The 25,526-nt window shown below is 43.4% G+C and overlaps 1 protein-coding gene across 4 annotated transcripts in view; it reads right to left on the bottom strand.

Moving 5' to 3' along the window:
• ptprk (protein tyrosine phosphatase receptor type K) overlaps positions 1-19,656 on the bottom strand; it is a 229,760-nt gene extending 210,104 nt beyond the window's left edge. For all 4 annotated transcript variants that reach the window (XM_084315223.1, XM_084315225.1, XM_084315224.1 and 1 more), the window contains exon 1: positions 19,411-19,656. In XM_084315223.1, coding sequence (XP_084171349.1) covers positions 19,411-19,480 — 70 coding nt within the window. In that variant the 5' untranslated portion in view covers positions 19,481-19,656. The remainder of the gene's footprint in view (positions 1-19,410) is intronic.
• Between the last annotated feature and the right edge of the window lie 5,870 nt (positions 19,657-25,526).

Genomic DNA, 25,526 nt, shown 5'->3' with positions numbered 1-25,526 from the left:
CGCCGTTCACTCGGTGTCGCGGGCAGGGGTGGTTACCCCTAACCCCCCCGACCCTTTCTTATTATTATTACTATAAAGTTACTACTTTATAATAAAGGCATTCGTTTTGTGGCATTAACATTATATAGTTATACGTTCAATAACATCAGCGTATTTACCGGACAATAGCAAGGCAAGCAATACTCTATTCATATCTCAGTTCCTTTCTTTGCTCAGAGCGTGCCGAGTTGTCCCATTCTGCGGTCTGTTAATAAAGTTTTCAATCAGACAAGTGTATAGAACGAAGGGCTTTTATTATAACATTCGTTGCAGACAGTAAAATCATTATGTCTCGTTTAGTACTCCTTAGGAGCGATCGTAGTCCACTCCGGCGGAGAGTTAAAGCTAACGTTATTAGCCGTGTTGTGATGATCTGACATTCAGGAAGTAAAAACCTAATACGCGCTTGCCGATTGGTGGTAACACACTGCATGACGCTACAACGTGTGACGCGTCTCTCTTCTGACCAATCAGTGGTCTGCAATGTTTCACGTGACTTTTCTGGTACCCAATAGGGTCGCTTGGAACCTCGATAGATGAGTAGGGTATATCTGCAGAGCCGCAAGCCCAACGAGAGGAGGGTAATTTATTATTATTATTATAAAAAACAGCAGTGACGCGGTATTCAGCCTACTCTGCGGTGGCCGTGATGTAACAGCGATACCGCGGTAATGCGGTAATCGCGGCAGCTCTAAGTGCAAATGCTAAACTAAACGTAACGTTATCGCTTCCGCTTCGCCTTGCTAACGTTAGCTAGACTCCACTGAAATTGTTCCCGGCCAACATAAGGACCCGTGTTGGTTCCGCCCCATTCCGGTCTGCGTGATGCTACAACGCGGTCAATAAAAACTCCCGACTTTATCTCCCGTTAACCGTACTTCCCCAGATTTCATAATAAAACATGACATGGCATTTTATCTTTCCTTTCTATGGCATTTTTAAGACCTCTGAAAATGGATTTAAGACATTTTAAGACAAACTAAGGCCTTAATTATTGATAAACCAATTTAAGACTTTTTAAGGATCCGCGGACACCCTGTAGTAGTAATATAATAATATTTCTAGTTTACTAGTATTATAATATTTCTAGTTTAGTATTACAAAAATATTTCTAGTTTAGTATTATAAAAATATTTCTAGTTTAGTATTTTAATAATATTTCTAGTTTAGTAGTATCAGTAGTTGTGTAACTCAGAAGATAATTTAGCTCTGAGCTCAACATCACTTTGTTCAGCCAGCAAACACACCCTAACGTCGAGAGACGTATGTGTGTACGTATGTGTGTGCGTGTTATGTGTGTATGTGTGCATGTGCGCGAGTATGTGGAGCTGTCTTGTCATGGTATCAGCTAACACCTAAAACTCTCCCTCTACACGACATGCAGTCTCTTAACATTAGCTCAACAAACACACACACACACACACAATATTTACCTTACAAAGTATAAACACATGTAGACACCATTAATGTCTCTTAATGAAATACGACAACTGCTACAGCAAAGACTGCTTATACTCAAAAGACCGGTGTGTGTGTCAAGTCAAGTTGGCTGAAAACAAAAGAGGAAAAAACAACAAAAACATTCCGGAGAGACATAGAGATACATAGAGAGAGGGAGAGAGACACATAGAGAGAGGGAGAGAAATAAATACAGAGAGATACAGAGAGAAACACACACAGAGAAATGGAGATACACAGAGAGAGACACACACACACAAGATACAGAGAGAGTAGGGTATTGCCACTGATTTCCCAAATCGATTCTGATTCACAAGGTCCTGATTTGATTTGGTTTCCTATTTGATTCGGTTAGGGATATTTCAGTTATAATACCAATTTTGCTTGGATATGAAATAGATTCTCAGAGAACTATTGCTGTAAATTGTACAAGGAAGGAACCCAATAAACTGGTTTATTATTTAATATATGAATGTTTACATTTAGAATTGACGACAAATCAGTTACATTAATGTAATTTTTATTTAACCTGACCAACACACCCCAGTCAACACAATATAGCATATACCTTTATACAGTATATACAGTACCAGTCAAAGGTTTGGACACACTTTCTCATTGAACTGGATGAGGTGTGTCCAGACTTTTGACTGGTACTGTACATATATATATATAATTTATGTCCAACATATATATTCTTTTAAAGATAAATCTCAGGATTTTATTAATCGATTTTGGATTATTCAAATGATGATCGATTCGTATCGGAAAATGTTTGTTTTTTTACCCAGCCCTATGAGAGAGAGACACAGAGACACAAAGATATAGGGAGACATACAGAGAGAGAGAGACACACACAGATAAATAGAAAGAGAGATGTCAGGCTGACTTTGTATAATATAATTTCTTCAGGCTTTTCCTGAGAAAAAAATTATTATGTTGTCTTCAGCTGGTTAAAACGGGTGAACATTGGTTTAAACTGATTACAATTGGTTGAAATAGTTTGAAGCTGCAACATGCTACTTGTTTCACATTATGATAACAATGTATACTAATCATTCATAGAATAATAATATATATACATGTCAAATGGGTTTCTGTCTTGAAAAAAGGACTGCTCTCTCTAGTGAACTGCAGACACTGTTTCTTCAACGTTCCTGGCCTACAGTGGGAAATAGTTGAGTAAATAGTGTTTGCCGTTCACTAGATGCCTGCTCTCCTCTGGGTGATAATAGTGTCTAGCAGTTCACTAGACTAGAGGTCTGCTCTTCTCTGAGGGATAATAGTGTATGTAGTTCACTAGAGGTCTGCTCTAATAGTGTCTGCAGTTCACTAGATGCCTGCTCTCCCATGGGTGATAATAGCGTCTGCACTTCACTAGATGTCTGCTCTCCTCTGGGTGATAATTGCGTCTACAGTTCATTAGAGGCCTGCCCTCCAGGCTCTGGGTGATAATAGTGTCTGTAGTTCACTAGAGGTCTGCTCTCCTCCAGGTGATAATAGTGTCTGTAGTTCACTAGAGGTCTGCTCTCCTTTGAGTGATAATGGTGTCTGTAGTTCACTAGAGGTCTGCTCTCCTCTGGGTGATAATTGCGTCTGCAGTTCATTAGAGGCCTGCCCTCCTCTGGGTGATAATAGTGTCTGTAGTTCACTAGAGGTCTGCCCTCCTCTGGGTGATACTAGTGTCTGTAGTTCACTAGAGGTCTGCTCTCCTCTGGGTGATAATGGTGTCTGTAGTTCACTAGAGGTCTGCTCTCCACTGGGTGATAAGTGTCTGTAGTTCACTAGAGGTCTGCTCTCCTCTGGGTGATAAGTGTCTGTAGTTCACTAGATGTCTGCTCTCCTCTGGGTGATAAGTGTCTGTAGTTCACTAGAGGTCTGCTCTCCTCTGGGTGATGAGTGTCTGTAGTTCACCAAAGGTCTGTAGTTCACTAGAGGTCTGCTCTCCTCTGGGTGATAAGTGTCTGTAGTTCACTAGAGGTCTGCTCTCCTCTGGGTAATAAGTGTCTGTAGTTCACCAAAGGTCTGTAGTTCACTAGAGGTCTGCTCTCCTCTGGGTGATAAGTGTCTGTAGTTCACCAAAGGTCTGTAGTTCACTACTAGAGGTCTGCTCTCCTGTGGGTGATAAGTGTCTGTAGTTCACCAAAAGTCTGTAGTTCACTAGAGGTCTGCTCTCCTCTGGGTAATAAGTGTCTGTAGTTCACCAAAGGTCTGTAGTTCACAAGAGGTCTGCTCTCCTGTGGGTGATAACAGGGTTTCCGTTAGAAAAAATTGTTGCCGGTCTCAGGGTCCGGTAGATTTTTATCTACCGGTCAAATGAGAGAAATTCCGGTCAGAGTTTATTGAGCTTAAAAACAACAGGCTATATAAAGAATGACATCCTCAAGGCATGTAGATTTATAATATTTTAACTTAAAGCTAGGCTACTTTTGCGTATACAGTCATTATATTCCAAATAAAATAAGTCCAGAGACTCCGTGCTGCTGCCGACTTTAAATCAAATAGACCTGTGTCTGTGGGCAGTCGGCCCGACATTAATAAACAGCAGTCTGTTATAATCACATTTATGAGCTAACGAATTCCGTTATATTGGACATTTGTATTAATTATATCAAGCGAAGAACTGAGAAATTTGGCAGAGAGACGGCAACATTATCGTGGGTTTGCGTGATGTATATCTCCACCTAGTCCCAACGACTTGGTGCTGGTCATAATGTCCGGTGAAAACAACTCCCTCCAAGCACAACTTGACCACCCGAACCGTACCAAAACAGGCCAAAATTAAATAGCCCATGCGACGAACGATTCATTACATTCGTTTCATCGTTGCTCCACCAAGCAGCCGGTCCAACAATATCAGCGCGAGCGCCGCAGTTAGTTTGCAAGAAGCATCCAGCTGCAGACCCGCAGAGCAGCTTTCCAGGTCTGGGGACCGCACTGTGCCAGCAAAGCTGGTGGGTTCTGTGGGTCTGCAGCTGCATGCCTTCCGCAAATCCAGCAGCAAGCTCTCGCTGAGCGAAGCAACGACAACAAACGCAATGATTGTTTCGTTCATCGCATAGGCCACCCAACTCCAGCCCATCCAAATACAATTCAAATAATCAAACTGTGCCCAGAGGGAACTATTTTCACCGGACACTATGACCGGAGAGATTAAATTTGTCGGACTTCAACAGATTTTGCCAGTCAAATACCGGTAATTACCGGCTAACGGAAACGCTGGGTGATAAGTGTCTGTAGTTCACCAAAGGTCTGTAGTTCACTAGAGGGCTGCTCTCCTCTGGGTGATGAGTGTCTGTAGTTCACCAAAGGTCTGTAGTTCACTAGAGGGCTGCTCTCCTCTGGGTGATGAGTGTCTGTAGTTCACCAAAGGTCTGTAGTTCACTAGAGGTCTGCTCTCCTCTGGGTAATAAGTGTCTGTAGTTCACCAAAGGTCTGTAGTTCACTAGAGGTCTGCTCTCCTGTGGGTGATAAGTGTCTGTAGTTCACCAAAGGTCTGTAGTTCACTACTAGAGGTCTGCTCTCCTGTGGGTGATAAGTGTCTGTAGTTCACCAAAGGTCTGTAGTTCACTACTAGAGGTCTGCTCTCCTCTGGGTGATAATAGTGTCTGTAGTTCACTAGAGGTAATATGAGTCTGAGAAAGGGGAGATGGGGAGGAGGAGAGGAGGGGAGAAAATGAGCGGAGACGGGGAGGAGAGGAGATGAAGAGAGGGGGAGGGGTACAGAGGAATAAAAGTGTTGTGTTTCCTTGTTTAAGTTAGGGTCGTAAATTCCAGAGAGAGAGAGAGAGAGAGAGAGAGAGAAGGAAGGAAGGAAGAAAGAATTTTCACTATTAACTATTTTTCCCTTCTCCTACAAACAATAAAGCAGTGTGTGTGTCTCTCTCTCTGTCTCTTTATCTGTGTCTCTCTTTATCTGTGTGTGTGTGTGCGTGTGTGTGTGTGTGTGTGTGTGTGTGTGTGTGTGTGTGTGTGTGTCTCTCTCTCTGTGTGTGCAAAGTAGAAGCGACCAGCTCCTTGGTCTTGTTAACGTTGAGAGAGAGGTTTATTCACCCTGCATCACTGTGCCTGATCATCAACATCACTACTGTAGGCTGCTTCATCGTTGTTGTTGATTAGGCCTCTCACTGTTGTGTCACCTGATTTAATCACCATGTTGGAGCCGTGCGTGGCTACACAGTTGTGTGAGTGTACAGGGAGTAGAGGAGGGGGCTCAGGACACAGCCCTGGGGGACTCCTGTGTTGAGGTGTTGGGTCCCATCCTCAAGACCCTTCTGCCTGACAGGAAGTCCAGGATCCAATGGCATAGCTTGAGGTTGAGTTTAGTGTATAGTCTGGTGGGACTATGGTGTTGAATGCTGAAGTCGAGGCACAGCATCCTCACATACGAGTTATTTCCCTTGTTGTGGAATATTCAAATGAGCGAAACAGTGAATCTGTATAAATTCAGATCGAGTCAATTTGTATAAAAAAATATAGAACATAGTTTATTTCGGTTTCCATGGCCATAGAAAAAGTGATCAGTTTATCATCAGAGACACATAAGCGTCTGACCAGAAAGTGACAAAGAACTTTGGTCAGACGTACATTAAATACATAATTTACATGACGTACATAAGATACCAGATATAATAATAAAGATGAGAAGAAGAATTAAAACAAAGAATGGGTCTATGGCTTTGTTATGTCTTCACACTAGAACTGGAGAGGAAAATAAGCTTGGACCTCTCATATCTCCTGGCCCTTTGGCTGAGTTTAAGAGACACTGTTAAGACGCCTAGTGTCTTTGAGCTGTATACTAGTTCAGGGTATCTGCAGGTTTAGCCCAGTCAGATTTAAGGCTTTTTAAGACTTTTTAATGCCACTCAGAATAAAATTTAATACCAATTTCACGATAACAAAATGGCAAAAATCATGGGTACTCTCAGTACTCATTCAAGGGTACTACGACTATGCCTGCACCTCATGGTACCAAAGCACCTCAAAGGCACTAAAAACAAGATTACAAACATCACAAAACAAACTGGTCAGACTACTGCTTAACCTCACTCCTAAAACCCATTTTTACCCCTGCCCACATTCAAAACCGCTCTTAAAGAGCACCTACGGGAGACTGCAATTCGAAACTGGCCACCGTAAATGTCCAACCCCCCCCCCCCCCCCCCCCTCCTAATGTACAGTCTCATCCCCATCATATATATATAATATTTTCTGTTAGGATCTCTGGGTAACAGTACTGTATATTATTTGCATATCGTATATGTCACAAATGTAACAGTACTACAGTATATACCTGTATGTCATGTATGTCCCTATGCCATAAATGTCATGATGTCATGTATGTTTTTACTGTATTTATTTCTGTATATTTTATTTCATTTTTATTCTATTTTACTCTACTCTTATCCTAGGCAACTTGATTGATTTGTGTTATTATTCTAATTCGTGACCTGTCCTGTCTAAATGTTTAAATGTTGAGCGATTTGCAGTGTCAAATTTCCCACGGGATAATAAAAGTATTTCTATTCTATCTATTCTATGTTGTGTATGTCAATATGAATTCAAAATGGGGGACCCTGATGTAAACAAGACAAACGTCTTTCTCTGGTCTGCATCCCCTTATTATTGTGTGTATTGAGCTGTACTGTATTGTACACATTCTGCAATCTGTTAAATAAAGTTTTCATTCATCCAGTTGTTTTGTTTTTGTGGTTTGGTTGAATGAATACTTTATTTAACAGATTGCAGAATGGGTACAATACAGTACAGCTCAATACACACAATAATAAGGGGATGCAGACCAGAGAAAGACGTTTGTCTTGTTTACATCAGGGTCCCTCATTTTCAATTCATAGTGACATTTATGACATGCACAACATACATGACATCATGACATTTATGGCATAGGGACATACATGTATATATTACTGTTACATTTGTGACATATATGATATGCAAATATACAGTACTGTTACCCATAGATCCTAACATATATATATATATATATACATATACATATGATGGGGAGGAGACTGTACATTAGGAGGGGGTAGGTGTGTGGTAGAAAATAAATACATAGGGTGGGGTGAAGCTCTCACTCTCATCAACACAAACGTGTCCTTGCCCTTGTTTACATCCGTGAAGAGATTTTTTGGATGCAAGAAGCCAATCCAAACCTGGCTATGTAGGACGTTTTATCTTTTCCACACGTGAATGTTTTAGCGACTTCAGAGTCAGGGAACATCGCTTGAAACACCTCTCCTAGTCCCTCATTTCCATTGTAGGACTGATGCTTTGCGACCGTATTTAGAACCCACAGTACCTCAGCTTCAAGGGTTGGCGTGGAGCCGAACGTTACCCGAACAGGTGCAGATGTAATTGGTGGTAGACCTACCTGTCCCTCAGCAGTTGATGTGGACAGCGTCGCCGTCGAAAATAAATTTGATATTGAAGTTGTCTGCAGGCGGGTTTTTGCAGAGGTAAACATGCTTAGCGCTGTGCATGTGTGACTCGACTGCTTTTATTCCCATCGTTCCCAGTTTAAAATCCTTTTTGCAGAGTTTGCAGCGGGCCTCGTAATTATCTTTCACTGGGACCAACCACGGTGCAAACCAGTTCTCATTAAATTTGCACTTTCCCATGTTAAATTAACGAGTGCAAATAAATACAAATCAATTAAACTAAACTAAACGTCAGCGTTATCGCTACGGCTTGAATAACGTGTTACATATGCTCCGGTGTTCTGAAATAGCTCCCGACGGCGACACACATTAAGGACCACATTAAGGTTCCGCCCCACTGCGTACCGTTTGCGTGAAAGAAAAAAAAAAAGCCTGATTTATCTCCCGTTAATAGTTTCCCCCCAGATTTCACAATGAAACATAAGATGACATGGCATGTTTTTAAGACCTCCGAAAGTCGGATTTAAGACATTTTAAGACAAATTAAGGCCTTAATAGTTAATAGTTGAATTTAAGACTTTTTAAGACTTTTTAAGGTCCCGCGGACACCCTGCTAGTTGATCATATTAAAGGGGCTATGCATTGCTATTCCTAGCACTATTTGGGCAACTTTACACAATTCCTGTTGGTCTATTGAAGACATTTGTAAGTTTTTTTTCAAAAAAATGCATTGTTTTATATTTCTAATCAAGTACTCAAACCCATCATTTTTCAGCCTCTAGAAATCAGGCTGTTATGGCCTGGCTCCGCCCATAAGCACTTTGAGTGACAGTGCCACACAGTCTGCACTGGTAGAGGGAGGGAGGGAGGGGGGGGAAGAGAGAGAGAGAGAGAGAGAGAGAGAGAGAGAGAGAGAGAGAGAGAGAGAGAGAGAGAGAGAGAGAGAGAGAAAAAAAAGACAGTCCGCCGGCAGCTTTTTTTTTTTTTTTCCTTTCAATCTCCCGTTTGCGTGTGTGGCTGGCTGCAGGTCCCCCCCCCCAAGTGCTCTCTCTCCCTCTCTCTTCCTTTCTCTCCCTCTCGAGTATGAGGAAATGGTTTCGCTGTGTACAGTCAGTCTAGGTAGAATGGGGGCGGGCATTAGCTCCAACCACAGAGCCAATCGCATCACTGTGTCTATCCACAGCGCCCAGTGACGTGCTCAGGGACTTCAAATCAAAATGACCCGATTTACTAGAGGCACAGAGGGGCTGGGCTGAAACAGAGAAATTCGCCAATATGGTATTTAGACCCTAAAACACATTGATACGAACTCCTATTACTATAATACAATGCTAGAGACTGAAAAATGACATTTATAATGCATGGGACCTTTAAAGGGGCTATGCATTGCTATTCCTAGCACTATTTGGGCAACTTTACACAATTCCTGTTGGTCTATTGAAGACATTTGTAAGTTTTTTTTCAAAAAAATGCATTGTTTTATATTTCTAATCAAGTACTCAAACCCATCATTTTTCAGCCTCTAGAAATCAGGCTGTTATGGCCTGGCTCCGCCCATAAGCACTTTGAGTGACAGTGCCACACAGTCTGCACTGGTAGAGGGAGGGAGGGAGGGGGGGGAAGAGAGAGAGAGAGAGAGCGAGAGAGGGAGGGGGTGGGAGAGAGAGAGAGAGAGAGAGAGAGAGAGAGAGAGAGAGAGAGAGAGAGAGAGAGAGAGAGAGAGAAAAAAAAAAGACAGTCCGCCGGCAGCTTTTTTTTTTTTTTTCAATCTCCCGTTTGCGTGTGTGGCTCGCTGCAGGTCCCCCCCCCCCCCCCCCCCCCAAGTGCTCTCCCTCCCTCTCTCTTCCTTTCTCTCCCTCTCGAGTATGAGGAAATGGTTTCGCTGTGTACAGTCAGTCTAGGTAGAATGGGGGCGGGCATTAGCTCCAACCACAGAGCCAATCGCATCACTGTGTCTATCCACAGCGCCCAGTGACGTGCTCAGGGACTTCAAATCAAAATGACCCGATTTACTAGAGGCACAGAGGGGCTGGGCTGAAACAGAGAAATTCGCCAATATGGTATTTAGACCCTAAAACACATTGATACGAACTCCTATTACTATAATACAATGCTAGAGACTGAAAAATGACATTTATAATGCATGGGACCTTTAACTAGTCAAAGCTGTACAGAGATTTAACACAGATGGACATAGATAACATTTCCGTCACACCCTCCAGGTGGTTGAAGATACTGGGGTGTTGTGGCCCTTGCTTTGACCGTGGACCTGTTTTGCTGGCAGGCAAACTGGTGGGGTATTTTTGCGTAATAGTTGGGCAACAGGGCGCTAATCATTCAGACATGTTACCTTGCTCTTTTCTTGGCACCAGAACAATGGTGGCTGACTTGAAGCAGGAGGGGGGACTACAGGTTCAGAGAGGGAGAGGTTGAAGTGAACACACAAGCCAGCTGATCACCTGGCCACATGGTTGCGTTTGAACTCCTTGCATATGCCAACCTCACCTACTAACCTCAAAATGGGGATAAGAGCTGTTCAGTGGTCACCCCCCTACAAGGACCACAATGGAAATAATCTCTGAGCTTTTTTGTGTTTATCCTTGGCAGTATTCCAGACTGTGCTTCCGTCACATGTTATTTATATATTGTCAAAATAAAATCAATCAATCATGACTCCTTAAGTGCATTCGTTGATGTTGTATGACGAATCACAGAACATCATCTACATGGTCAAAACTGTCTTGTAACATAGCGTCTGATTCGTCACACCAGCAGAGGACTTCCTTCACAGTGGGCGGTGTTTGGTTCAGTCTGTGGAGTCAAGGAGTGATCTGATTTGCCAAACGGTGGACGGAGGAGGGGTTTGTAGGTGTTAGGGAGTGTAGTGTAACAGTGATGAAGTGTGTTATTTTCTTGCATGCATGTTTACATCAACGTGTTGGAAGTATTTTGGTAATACTCTTGGTTGAAGTCCTCACCATGATGAAAACGGCATCTGGGTGCATGTTTTCTGTGTTGCTGATTGTTTCATACAGTTTCTTGAGTACCTGGTCTATGTCGGCGCTAGGTGGTATGCACAGCTGTCATGATAACAGCTGTGAACTCCCTCTGTGTCCAGAAGGGTCGGCATAGGACAGAAATATATTCCAGGTCTCGGGAACAGAATGATTTTAGTGAGTGAATGCTCCTAGGATCGTAACAAGCATTATTAACCATGAAGCAAACACCCCCACACACAATTTTTCCAGAGAGTTCCCTAGAACTGTCTGCTCAAAACCCAGAAAACCCAGGTAGTGCGATGGCGTGGTCTGTATGAGGCAGATCAGGTTACAGTCCTTTGTTTCCCGCTGAAAGGAGATCCTTGCTCTCAACTCACACAGCTTGTTATCCAGAGATTGTACGTTGGCCAGCAAAATACTAGGAAGGTTTGGTCGTTGTCTCACCAGCAGAATACTAGGAAGCAGAGGAAGGTTTGGTCGTTGTCTCACCAGCAGAATACTAGAAAGCAGAGGAAGGTTTGGTCGTTGTCTCACCAGCAGAATATTAGGAAGCAGAGGAAGGTTTGGTCGTTGTCTCACCAGCAGAATACTAGGAAGCAGAGGAAGGTTTGGTCGTTGTCTCACCGGCAGAATACTAGGACGTGGAGGAAGGTTTGGTCGTTGTCTCACCAGCAGAATACTAGGAAGTGGATAAAGGTTTGCTTTTTGTCTTAGTCTCACCAGCAGAATATTAGGAACTTCTCGTTGACTCGCCAGCACACCAGCTCTTTTTCCTCGTCTCCGGCGTCTTCGCCATTTGCACGGTATCACGGCTACAATGTGTGGGTCCACTGCAGTTGGGATCAACAGGGTTAGGATGAACAGGGAGTCTTCGTGGAGAAACACTGGTTTTGGGGAAGTGATCACTGAATCTCTTATGTTCAGTAAATGAGTCTGTCAGATCTAATGTAGCAGCTACTTTGTATGTAAAAAACTATACAAACACCTTTTTGAAATAGTCAAAAAGCTGCTAGGTTGTTGAGAAATACAAGTTCAAGTTTCTTTAATAGTTGTCATACAGAAGTACAGAATACTTTTATACAAAATGCTTCTTACTGTTACGCTCCAGAGACTGTGCAAGACAAGATAAGTATGAAATAAAATAACATAGTATAGCATGTAAATTAGAAGTAAAAAATTAGGTCACAGTGTTCAGTATAGACATATGTACAATGTTCGATGCATAATAGACGTAACTGAGTTACCATATAACAATATACTATGCAGTGTACTAATATACAATACTATATAGTGCAAAGCAGAAATGGGATGAGGTACAATTTAGGTACAATTTACAGTAGGTGTACGAGTTGTAGTGCAAATCCTTTATCAATAAATATAAAGTGTGTTTGTGTGATCTAAAGTGTGGAGAGTGGGTGCGTGCTGCAGTGTGTTGTTTGTTTAAGTGAGTGTGTGGGTGTGTGTGCTATGTGCAATTGATGGTTGTTGCATGCATAGTGTTTATTGTTCATTGAGCAGCCTGATGGCCTGGGGATAGAAGCTTCTTCTGAGTCTTTCTGTGCTCGCCTTAAGACTCCGGTATCGCTTGCCTGACCGCAGCAGTTCAAAGAGGCAGTTGTTCGGGTGGCTGGAGTCCTTGATGATTCTCTTCGCCTTCCCCCTGCACCGCTTGTTGTAAATGTTCTGGAGGGTGGGAAGCCCCCCTCCAATTGTGCGTTCGGCTGAACGTGTCACTCTTTGTAGTCTGCTACGGTCTTGTGCAGTGCTATTCCCAAACCAGGAGGTGATGTTGCCAGTCAGGATGCTCTCTATTGTACATGAGTAGAAGTTCCTAAGGATCTTCTGACTGACTTGGAACTTCCTTAGGCGCCTGAGGAAGTAGAGGCGTTGTCGTGCCTTCTTCACAACACTGTCAATGTGTGTGGTCCATGTCAAGTCCTCGGATATGTGGGCTCCGAGGTACTTGAAACTGTTCACTCTCTCAACCGGTGCCCCGTCGATGCTGAGGGGGCTGTAGTCCTTGACCCCCGACCTCCTGAAGTCCACAATCATCTCTTTTGTTTTGCTGACGTTCAGGGAGAGGCAGTTCTCCTGACACCACTGTGACAGATTCTCTACCTCTTCCAGGTAGGCCCTCTCGTCGTTGGCAGAGATCAGGCCCACCACTACTGTGTCATCAGCAAATTGGATGATTGTGTTGTTGTTCCGCTGTGCCACGCAGTCATGTGTGTACAGGGAGTAGAGGAGGGGGCTCAGAACACAGCCCTGGGGGGCCCCTATGTTGAGCGTGATGGATGAGGAGGTGCAGTTGCCTGCTCTTACCACCTGGGGTCTGCCCGTCAGGAAGTCCAAGACCCACTGGCAGAGGTCATAGTTCAAGCCCAGGTCCCTGAGCTTGGCTATGAGTTTGGAGGGGACTATGGTATTGAATGCTGAGCTGTAGTCAAGACAAAGCAACTATACAGTGCCATCTTGGATTGTCATTGAGTAAGAAAGACTTCATTAGGACGGACACACACAGTCTGTCTAAATGAGTGACAGGTGTGTGTGTGCCATAAAGTTGAGCATAAACAGACAGACAGACAGACAGACAGACAGACAGACAGACAGACAGACAGACAGACAGACAGACAGACAGCTGTGTTGTTGTCATGGCAATGGGGTGAGAGGTGACATTATGGGATGTCTGAGATTGAGATGATGATAATCTTAATGGATTGACCATCTCTCTCTCTAAGCCCACACACACACACACACGGTTTCTCCACTCTTCAGAGATCAGCTTAACCAGCAGAGACAAACATCAGACCGACAGACAGATTTGAAACCCTAGGCCTATTTCTTACTTACAAATGTGTTTGATCAGTAGAGTGCTTTCTCAGCACAATCCATGCTGCTCCTCATATTACTAGCTACGGATAGTTAGACACAAACCAATGCAAAGTCAATGGGGTTGAGCTCCTGTCTGTACAAGCTGGTGAAGAACTGATATATATATTGTGGAGCAGATTTCAGTTGTCCTCAGAAAGAAACATAGAACCTTTTTAGATGAGGATGAAGATGAATATGAAGATGTGATGCTGATAATATCAGCTCTTGGCTGACCAATCACAACTCACCCTTCTCAGTGCGACCCATTTGAGCTGCGTCCAGCAGAAAGAAGAAGAGGAGGTTAGGAAGGAGAGCACACACGCGCACACACACGCGCACACACATACACACAAATACATAAACATACATACACACACTCTCTCTCTCTTTCTATGTCTCTATCTCAGCCAGATGCCAGCTGTATCTAACCAAACAGATGAAATAATATAGAACAGAAATGCTGACCACTGTGTGTGTGTGTGTGTGTGTGTGTGTGTGTGTGTGTGTGTGTGTGTGTGTGTGTGTGTGTGTGTGTGTGTGTGTGTGTGTGTGTTTGTGTTAATAATGTAAATGACGATGATGAGAGTATTAATGACTTAATCCATATTAGACAGCTGTGTGTATGGAAGAGAGAGAAACATGGTGATGACATCATAATAAAAGAACTGACTGTCAAGGGTGTTTGATCCCTGCCTGTCCCAAGGGCCCTTGAGCAAGGCACTGAACACCTATCTGTCTGACCTTGACCTCTGGTGAAATTACTACATGTCTCAGGGAAGAAGAGAGGAGAATAGAAGAGAGGGGAGTAGAAAAGAGGAGAATATAGGAGAGGAGAAGATAAAGGAGATGAGAACATCATGTGAAAAAGGAGAAAAGATAAAGGAGAGGAGAAGAGAAAAGAGGAGAGGGGATTAGAAGAGAAAAGGGGAAAAAGGAGAGGATTCTGGAGAGAGGACTCTCTTTCTCAATATATATATATTTATTGCTCTCTCTCTCTATATATATATAATATATATATTGTATCTAAATTGTATCTATACCGGTATCTCTCTCAGCAAACATGCATACTTCAAATACACCTGCAAAGACACTGAACACACACTTGGCTAATGATGGATTAACTCATCAATGCTCTCAAGTGATTAATTACATTACATTACATTACACACATACACATTCACACACACACATGCACACAAAAAAGCAGTATTTGAGAAATAGAGCCAGTCATTTCAAACACAGTTATTTTGGATTTTTGTGATTAACACTATGATCGCCGGGGACGAGTTAAGACGTCATTCCTAGCCATGCTCATTCTGCCGAAGATGCCGTAACTCGTCTTTGATGTCAATATTTCAAAAATCTGTCATCGAAATATTTCCTTTCCGGAGCCCTGAGATGTACTGGTGAGCTCCACTCAACTGTCTAACGGTTCGAGAGCGCCATCTGGTGGCCGATCGGCAGATCGGCCAAGAGGGAGGGGCGCGCCAAACAGGAAGTGCTCATCCATATGTGCTCCGGGCACTCGCGATCGGTAGCCGGACTCCATCTCAACACACTGGATAATCAATCGCTCGCCCTAACTCAATAAACAACGTTATTTGGACGTATATAGTATTATACACATACAACCATTAGAAATGGTTCATCAGGATCAACATCCCATAATCGAAAACGGTCTACTCCACGCTGATCGTCCAATGGCGCGAGGAACATACGGTAAGATTCAGCGTTATTTTCTAACGTATTCCATATAAACTGCTATGATGAACATATGACCCACTCTGGATGAATCATCCAACGCTGCCCACGGAATTATAAACGATCCCCCGCCCATCCGGTCATCATCAGATCATACGTAGATCATTCTAGAAGTACGTCCAGTTGAAATTTTCATCTCGCACAGATTCCTACCAAACTGTATTTGATCATCAATATAATGCATTTAGGGCTATAAATCACATTCTGAAGAAAGCTGCAGAAAACGATAAAAACATACTTATACTTTAGACCATATTTTAGTATGAATATGTGAATGAAAAAGTTTAACGTTGCTACACCCTGAACAATACATATAGGACATTGAATGGGCCATAATAATGGCAATGTAGCAATAGAATTTAAAAAGTTATAGCCCTGCAAAGAAGGGGAACTTCTCCATAGACAAATAGAGCTGGCGAGGGATGGTCAATTATGAATTTAACCCATGGCGATTAAAGTGTTAATATTTACATGTTTTAATCAGTAAGACATTTCATGATACATTTCTGTCTTCAAAATGAGAGCCACTCTCGTGCACACACACAGGCGCCAGTCTGATCAGTATATCTATAGTTCATATTAATACCACACAAATACTATGTATATAATACATTATTATACAAATACTATGTCTATTTACATTATTATACAAATACTAGGTCTATATAATACATTATTATACAAATACTAGGTCTATATAATACAGTATTATAGAAACACTAAATGCATCATTCTAATAGTTTTCAATTACAAAAGACCCCCCCAACCAAACATCCATTTCTCTCTTTCCTCTCAGCAAAAACAATAAATTTTCATCTCCTGAATTTTGACAAAATTATCATTCTAATTAAGATCTTGTCAGTTCTAATGTTGAGACACTCAGTTCAGACGTAGCGCTGGTATCTGATTGGTTAAGTGATGCTAATTGAGAATAATTATTTCCCTCAATTGAGATTAAAGACTTAAAAAAAACACAACATAGAGAGCGAGAGAGGGGTGTGGGGTGAGACCGACTGAGAAAGAGAGAGAGAGAGGTGGCGGTAGAGGTTTATAGACAGAAGAGAGATTAAGCAGGACAGTCATCTAATTAGCATATATGTCTAAATGAGCTTCACGTTCAGATGATCAACTAACAACAACAGCTCGTCTAGATCTTCATCAAATTGAAGAGAAACACATCTAGTCTAGATGTTAAATCATTCTGCTGGAAGACTGACAGACACGGAACAAAGAGAGGAGAGAAGAGAAGGAGGTAAGAGGACAGGAGAGAAGAGGAGAGATAAGAGGACAGGAGAGAAGATGGGCGAAGAGATAAGAGGACATGAGAAAAGAGGAGAGAAAGAGAAGCGCAGAGGAAGAGAGAAGCAGAGGAGGGAAGATGAGAGGAGAGATAAAAAGAGGAGGAGAGATAAGAGGAGGAGAGGAAGAGAGAAGTAGAGAGGGGAGAAGAGGAGAGGAGATGAGAAGAGAGAAGCAGAGAGGAGACAAGATACCGGTAATATGAATATTAAATGAAGGCCGATTATCAATATCTCCAACTGCTGTAGTTTTAGACCTAAATTAACCTCCACAGAGATATGTATGCACACGCACACACACATTTCCCAGTCAGTATGCAGGAGAGTTCCCCTCTTTGCAAGTATGGACAATTATTGGGTATATATATATATATGTGTGTGTGTGTGTGTGTGTGTGTGTGTGTGTGTGTGTGTGTGTGTGTGTGTGTGTGTGTGTGTGTGTGTGTGTGTGTGTGTATATGTACAGTATGAGTATATGTGTGAATTTTGAGGAAACCATTTTAAATGTTTTATTATTGGCAGGATGTATTTATATGAAGACAGGACTCATCAGACCTCTGTCACCAGAACAGCCTGTTAGTGGTTTGAGTTTAAATTACCCCTTAATTATGACCCCCCCCCCCCCCCCCACACACACACACACACACAACACACTCGTACCCCCAACCCCAGACATACACACCATTTGGTCTCAAAGTGACAATGCATGAAATTCCTTTGAAGCTCTGAGATGAAAATGTGAATTTGCTAAAGTATAGTATTCTCTAGAGTATAAAATTTACTAATGTACTGTAGTATTAGAGATGGTTAGTTTAGTTTAAATATAAAGTACTATAGGATTAGAGATGGTTAATTTAGTATAAATAAATATAAAGGACTATATAAATAGAGATGGTTCATTTAGAATAAATATAAAGGACTATATAATTAGAGATGGTATTTAGTATAAAATATAAACATAGATCAGAAAATGTCTTCTCTTTCTTTATTTATCTAATTTATCTTGGAAGCCAGTCAGACTTTTATTCCCGCGAATACTAAATATATTAAATATAACATTTTCTGTTTACTTTCTACACAAACACACACAGTGTCATGTTTCATGGTTGGTATAGTCTACTCTAGATGTTATCTGAGGGTTTATGACGATTGGAGGTCAACTTCTCACCAGCTCGCTCTCTCTCTGTCGCCATCATTCTCACCTCCCTGATAACTGCAACCCCTCTGTCTCTTTCTCTCTCTGCGTGTGTGTGTGTGCGTGTGTGTGTGAAGCTCAATGCAAATGTTGCTTTAAATGAATGAAGCCACATTCCAACAACCATTCACAACGAGACTTTATCCAGACTCTGGATAAAGTCTCGTTGTGAATGTAGTGTTTCCAACCACTGGGCTTTAATAGACAACATTATGTAAATAACATATCCGACAAACTGAAGTCAGTCAGTAAACCAGCGAGTTTGTGTCTTTCTTTCCACGGAACTTTTCTTCATAACGAGACCAGCAAAGTCAATATATGAAATATGGAAATCTATTAATGTTGCCACTGAGAATTAGGATGGATAGAATAACTCAGTCAGGACAGCAACTGTATATTAAAACACGATGAGCCTGAATGAAGTATAAACATATAGCTTAGACAAAAATATTAAGTGGTGAACTTATATGATAAATGCACCATTGTATTTGTAAATGTTGTTATGTCGCCTGGTAGCAGACTATTATCATTGTTATTCACATGTGAACATTTCACATTAATGTAATTTAACATTGAATGGAGGCAAATATTGACTGTGCGTTTCTATCAGATGTCTCCTGTAGCTGAATTTATTAATTGGTCATTTAGTTTGACATGTTATTATCACTATAAACCCTGTGCGTTTTTTAAGTCACAATTCAAACCCTGTTAAACCCTGTCTGTTAACACAATTCTGTTCTCTGTTGTTCTGAAGCCTCGGCGTTAACAGTGCTCTTGTTGTTGCTCTGTATCATCGTGTCTTCTTCTCTTATTAAACTATTATACTAGTCTAAACAACAGTTTCAACAGCTTTAACAACACAACTATTAAGACCAACAACTCATTTGATCCCGCGGTCTAAAGACGACAGAACGGACGCGCAGGTTCATGTTTCCTCTTAGAATAAACATTTGAATTATAATTATAATAGTAGTATATTAGTGATGAATGTATGCCTCAGGTTTATGTGTTAATAAAGTTTAGAGGTTGAATAGCCAGTCTCTCTCTCTCTCACACACTATCTCCCTCTCTCTCTCTCTCTCTCTCACACACACACACACACAATCTCCCTCTCTCTCACACACACTCTATCCATCTCCCTCCCTCCCTCCCCCCTCTCTCTCTCTCTCTCACACACACAACACACGCACGCACACGCACACATTCTTTCTCTTCATAAACACTCCTGCAACGCAGATTTTTTTTTGCGTCACAAACCAAACGACTTTCTAAACTCCACGAAGCAAAACCCAGAGACAAACTTCTTGTCCGCGCCGACAAAGAACCCGAGACCCCATGTATAGAGTTAAAAAGGGTTCCACACAGTTTGTTCTCTGCTCTGTTCTTACCTGTGGGAATCTGTCCGGACGCAGGCGAGCAGAGAACAAACACGACTCCACACCAGAGAAGCGTCTCCATGTTTTAAAGATCAGCTGCACATTCACAAAGTTCTCCTTAAAGTTTGTCGTCTTTTATCCCTTCTTTTATTTCCAGTTTGTTTATTCCTCTGGTTGTTGTTGTTGTGGATTCCCCATTATTCCACTCTCTCTCTCTTTCTTTCTTTCTCTCTCTATCTCTCTCTTCTCTCCGGTTGGTCTCACAGCAGCGGCAGGCAGCGAGTGAAAGTCCGTGACGTCACGCCACCAGGATTCAAAGGGAGAGGGGGGGGGGTCGAGCAACACACACACAGGAGGGAGAAATGGGGGGGGGGGGGTTGAGCGCAGCACACAGAGAAAGAGATAGAGGGAGACAGAGAGAGAGAGAGGGGAGAGAGACAGAATAAACATTGAAAAGACAATATGTAACTTATATTAATCAACTAGAATAATGTACACAGTAGAGTGCGGACCTCCACCAAGGGCCAACAATGTTGTTATGAGGAATTGAAAATGGGGGACCCTGATGTAAACAAGACAAGAGTCTTTCTCTGGTCTGCATCCCCTTAACAATTGTATGTATTGAGCTGTACTGTACTGTACCAAGTTCAAGTTTCTTTAATAGTTGTCATACAGAAGTACAGAATACTTTTATACAAAATGCTTCTTACTGTTACGCTCCAGAGACTGTGCAAGACAAGATAAGTATGAAATAAAATAACATAGTATAGCATGTAAATTAGAAGTAAAAAAAGAAAAAAAAATGAGGTCACAGTGTTCAGTATGTACAATGTTCGATGCAGAATAGACGTAACTGAGTTACCATATAATATACAATACTATGCAGTGTACTAATATACAATACTATATAGTGCAAGGCAGAAATGGGATGAGGTGCAATTTAGGTACAATTTACAGTAGGTGTGCGAGTTGTAGTGCAAATCCTTTATCAATAAATATAAAGTGTGTTTGTGTGGTCTAAAGTGTGGAGAGTGGGTGCTGCAGTGTGTTGTTTGTTTAAGTGAGTGTGTGCGTGTGGGTGTGTGTGCTGTGTGCATTTGATGGTTGTTGCCTAGTGTTTATTGTTCGTTTAGCAGCCTGATGGCCTGGGGATAGAAGCTTCTTCTGAGTCTTTCTGTGCTCGCCTTAAGACTCCGGTATCGCTTGCCTGACCGCAGCAGTTCAAAGAGGCAGTTGTTCGGGTGGCTCGAGTCCTTAATAATTCTCTTAGCCTTCCCCCTGCACCGCTTGTTGTAAATGTTCTGGAGGGTGGAAAGCCCCCCTCCAATTGTGCGTTCGGCTGAACGTGTCACTCTTTGTAGTCTGCTACGGTCTTGTGCAGTGCTAATCCCAAACCAGGAGGTGATGTTGCCAGTCAGGATGCTCTCTATTGTACATGAGTAGAAGTTCCTAAGGATCCCCTGACTGACTTGGAACTTCCTTAGGCGCCTGAGGAAGTAGAGGCGTTGTCGTGCCTTCTTCACAACACTGTCAATGTGTGTGGTCCATGTCAAGTCCTCGGATATGTGGGCTCCGAGGTACTTGAAACTGTTCACTCTCTCAACCGGTGCCCCGTCGATGCTGAGGGGGCTGTAGTCCTTGACCCCCGACCTCCTGAAGTCCACAATAATCTCTTTTGTTTTGCTGACGTTCAGGGAGAGGCAGTTCTCCTGACACCACTGTGACAGATTCTCTACCTCTTCCAGGTAGGCCCTCTCGTCGTTGGCAGAGATCAGGCCCACCACTACTGTGTCATCAGCAAATTTGATGATTGTGTTGTTGTTCCGCTGTGCCACGCAGTCATGTGTGTACAGGGATTAGAGGAGGGGGCTCAGAACACAGCCCTGGGGGGCCCCTATGTTGAGCGTGATGGATGAGGAGGTGCAGTTGCCTGCTCTTACCACCTGGGGTCTGCCCGTCAGGAAGTCCAAGACCCACTGGCAGAGGTCATAGTTCAAGCCCAGGTCCCTGAGCTTGGCTATGAGTTTGGAGGGGACTATGGTATTGAATGCTGAGCTGTAGTCGATGAACAGCATTCTCACATAGTTCCCCTGCCTCTTGTCCAGGTGTGATGCTGCTGTGTGCAGCACATGGGCTATGGCGTCCTCCGTGGACCTGTTGGGGCGATATGCAAATTGCAGGGGGTCCAGGTCGATGGGGAGGGAGGAACAGATGTAGCCCTTCACTAGCTTCTCGAAGCACTTCATGGCTATGGAGGTGAGGGCTACAGGGCGGTAGTCGTTGAGGCAAGCGGGCGTAGATTTTTTGGGTACAGGGATGATGGTGGACTTCTTCAGACAGGTGGGGATGACAGCCTGTTCCAAGGACAGGTTGAAGATGTCAGTGAATACCGGGGCCAGTTGGTCGGCACAGACTTTTAGGACGCGGCCGGGGATGCCGTCCGGTCCTGCTGCCTTCCTGATATTCACTTTTTTAAAGATCCGTCTCACCTCATGCTCTGTTACCCTGAACACTGAGTCTCCATCAGCAGACCCCCCCCCCCCCCATTGCCGTGGCTTGTAGGCTGGTGTTGTAATTCACAGCCTCAAACCTGGCATAGAAGGAATTGAGATCATTTGCTAATGAGATGTCACTGTTCAGTTTGAGGGAGGTGCCTTTGTAATCTGTCATTGTTCTGAGGCCCTGCCACATACCTCTAGAGCCAGCCTGTTCAAACTGAAGTTCAACTTTATCCCTGTAACGCCGTTTTGCCTCTATTACTGCTCTCCTGACGTTGTATCTTGCCGTCTTGTGTTCTTCCATGTTGCCTGTCACCAGCCCGGTGTTGTATGCTGATGTGCGCACTTTCAGAGCCTCACGGACGGATTTATCTACCCAGGGCTTTTGATTTGGGTAGATTCTAATTGTGGTAGAGGGGATTGTTTCTTCTACCAGAGTACAGACAAAGTCAAGCACCGTTTCAGTGTATTCGTTAATATTGGCTGTGTTGTCACGGAATACCCTCCAGTCTGTGCATTCAAGTGCAGCTTGGAGTGTCTCCTCTGACGTCACGGTCCAACGCTTAACGAATGAATGAATAAGATGAATAAGATGGCGCTGCACCGAACGGCTGCCTTTCTGATTGCTCCGTCGAGACTGTGCTTTCTTTTGTTAATTTTTATAGTATTAAGAGTTTTAATTGCACCAACTGTTGGTGCATTATATGTGTATGACCGTCAGTCAATCATTGACATTGGATTAAGGAAAACTTACCGATTGGATTGCTCTCTGGATCGGATTGCTGAACAGCAGCAGTGGCCCGTCGAGATCCTTTGTTGTGGCCGTGGCCAAAGCCAGGAGAAGCCGCGACGACGTGGAAAGAGAGCCGGGGTCCGGAACAGACTGAGGTCCAAACGACACAGAACCACATTGCCCAGCATATTGTTGGCCAATGTGCAATCGATAGGAAATAAACTGGACGACATCAGAGCACGGATCCAATTCCAGAGGGACATTCAGGACTGTAATGTCCTCTGTTTCACAGAAACTTGGCTGTCTCCAGATGTCCCGAATCATGCAATAGAACCGGCAGACCACTTCTTCGTTCTCCGCAAGAACCGGACGGCAGAGTCACTAAAGACGAAAGGAGGCGGCATTGCCTTCATGATAAACAAGGAGTGGTGCGATATAGGCAACGCAAAGGAATTGTCTAACCACTGCTCCCCAGACCTGGAGTTTATCACGATCAAATGTCGACCCTTCTTTCTTCCAAGAGAGTTAATGTCCATCATCCTCATCGGAGTGTACATTCCACCACAAGCAAATACGGGGACCGCACTTTCAAAGATTCACAACGAGGTAAATAAACTCCAGATAGCTAACGTTGACGCCGCCATTTTGGTTCTGGGCGATTTCAACAGCGCGCGTCTTAAAAAGGTGTTGCCGGATTTCTATCAGCATGTGACCTGTCCCACCAGAGGCGAGAACATATTAGACCATGTATACTCGCAATTTAAGAATGGGTACAAGTCACAGGCTCTTAGTCCATTCGGTAAGTCCGATCACGCCGCCATCTTTCTTTTGCCAAAGTATAAACAAAGTCTCAAGCGAACGCCGGTGGTCTCGCGAGAGGTTAAGCGTTGGACCGTGACCAATTCTGCAATCTGTTAATAAAGTTTTCAATCAATCAATCAATGTCCCCTCACTTTGCAGTCACTTTAACATTTTACCGGGTAGATGATAGAAGCATGAGTTGCCATTATTGCCAGTCTGAACAGACCCAGACTATAAGTCCATATGGTGTGGTGCTCAGGGCTTCACATGAACTGTTTGGCTCACCGGCCACTGTGGCTAGTGGTTTCCCAAAGTCAGTGTCTTCACCAGCCAAATTTCCCTGCCCCACGAACATTTGAAGGTAAATGGAGATTGTTTCACATGTTTGAGCTTTTAGTTATCAACTGACAACAGACAGGATGAGTCACGTTACACCTCGCCAAATGAGAGTCCGCGCTGGCAGGTGAAAAGATGTGACAGGCTGCCTCCTCGTGTATCGGAGGGGACATGTGATGCAAGGCTTCTATCCTCACTACAACCGGCCAGTGGGGGGCATATGCGAGCAACGTTCAAGACAGGGGAGGGGAGAATTGGCACAGCGAAATTGGGATGGGAGGAAAATAGAAAAAAGAGGAGAAAAAGTGGATAAAAAAAGATTTGGTTGGCTGATGCACCCTGCGGTGAGTGGCCCATGTTGGCTGGCGCACCCTGAGGGTAGTGCCAGCCTGAGGCTGTTGAAGCCCATGTAGTGCTGGCATGCATGAAAGGGTGGTGTCAACCCGTGGTTGGTGAGCAGGGGTGTGTGTGGCGACCCGGTGCGCATCGCAACCTGTGGTCGTGGATCTGGACGAGTGACACACCTGGGGGGTGGTTGTTGAAACCTAGGTTGCGCTGACACCCCCCTCCAACTCTAGATTTAGGGCGGAGTATGGGGTGGTGGTGGTGGGATGCAAGATGAGACGCTGTTTAAAAAGCAGGAGGAGTAATACGATTGGAAGATGTAAGGTGCTGAGGGGAATGGTGATTAATGGATTCTATGTTCCTGCCTGTTGGCTCCCCCCAATGGAGAGAAGATGACTGACAGCTGCACACATGCAGACCCACACACCCAGCTGTCTCTCAATTAGCAATCAGCATATGGGGGTAGATTTCTATCAAAAATAAACAAACGCAAAAGTAGAATCCACAATCGTAAAAACGATCCACACACACACAGTCAGAAAATCCTTAGGAACTTCTACTCATGTACAATAGAGAGCATCCTGACTGGCAACATCACCTCCTGGTTTGGGAATAGCACTGCACAAGACCGTAGCAGACTACAAAGAGTGACACGTTCAGCCGAACGCACAGGGGACCTATCTCAAACCCTGCCCCTTTTCTTGATCCTCCAATCACAGCTGTCACTTACCTCTGACTTCCTCGTACAAACTTTGTTTGTACGAGGAAGTCAGAGGTAAGCGACACCTGTGATTGGAGGATCAAGAAAAGAGATAGGGTTTTGAGACAGGTCCATTGGAGGGGGGCTTCCCACCCTCCAGAACATTTACAACAAGCGGTGCAGGGGGAAGGCTAAGAGAATCATCAAGGACTCCAGCCACCCGAACAACTGCCTCTTTGAACTGCTGCGGTCAGGCAAGCGATACCGGAGTCTTAAGGCGAGCACAGAAAGACTCAGAAGAAGCTTCTATCCCCAGGCCATCAGGCTGCTCAACGAACAATAAACACTATGCAACAACCATCAAATGCACACAGCACACACATCCACACGCACACACCCACTTTAAACAAACAACTCACTGCAGCACCCACTTTACACACTTTAGAACACCTAAACACACTTTATATTTATTGGTAAAGGATTTGCACTACAACTCGTACACCTTACTGTAAATTGTACCTAAATTGTACCTCATCCCATTTCTGCTCTGCACTATATAGTATTGTATATTAGTACATTGCATAGTATATTGTATATTGTATGGTAACTCAGTTACTTCTATTCTGCATCGAACATTGTACATATGTCTATACTGAACACTGTGACCTCTATTTTTACTTCTATTTTACATGCTATACTATTTTATTTCATACTT

The sequence above is a fragment of the Notolepis coatsorum genome, assembly GCF_963971535.1.
Source record: "Notolepis coatsorum genome assembly, chromosome: 5".
Lineage (NCBI taxonomy): Eukaryota > Metazoa > Chordata > Actinopteri > Aulopiformes > Paralepididae > Notolepis > Notolepis coatsorum.
This window is presented reverse-complemented; position numbering and strand designations above follow the sequence as displayed.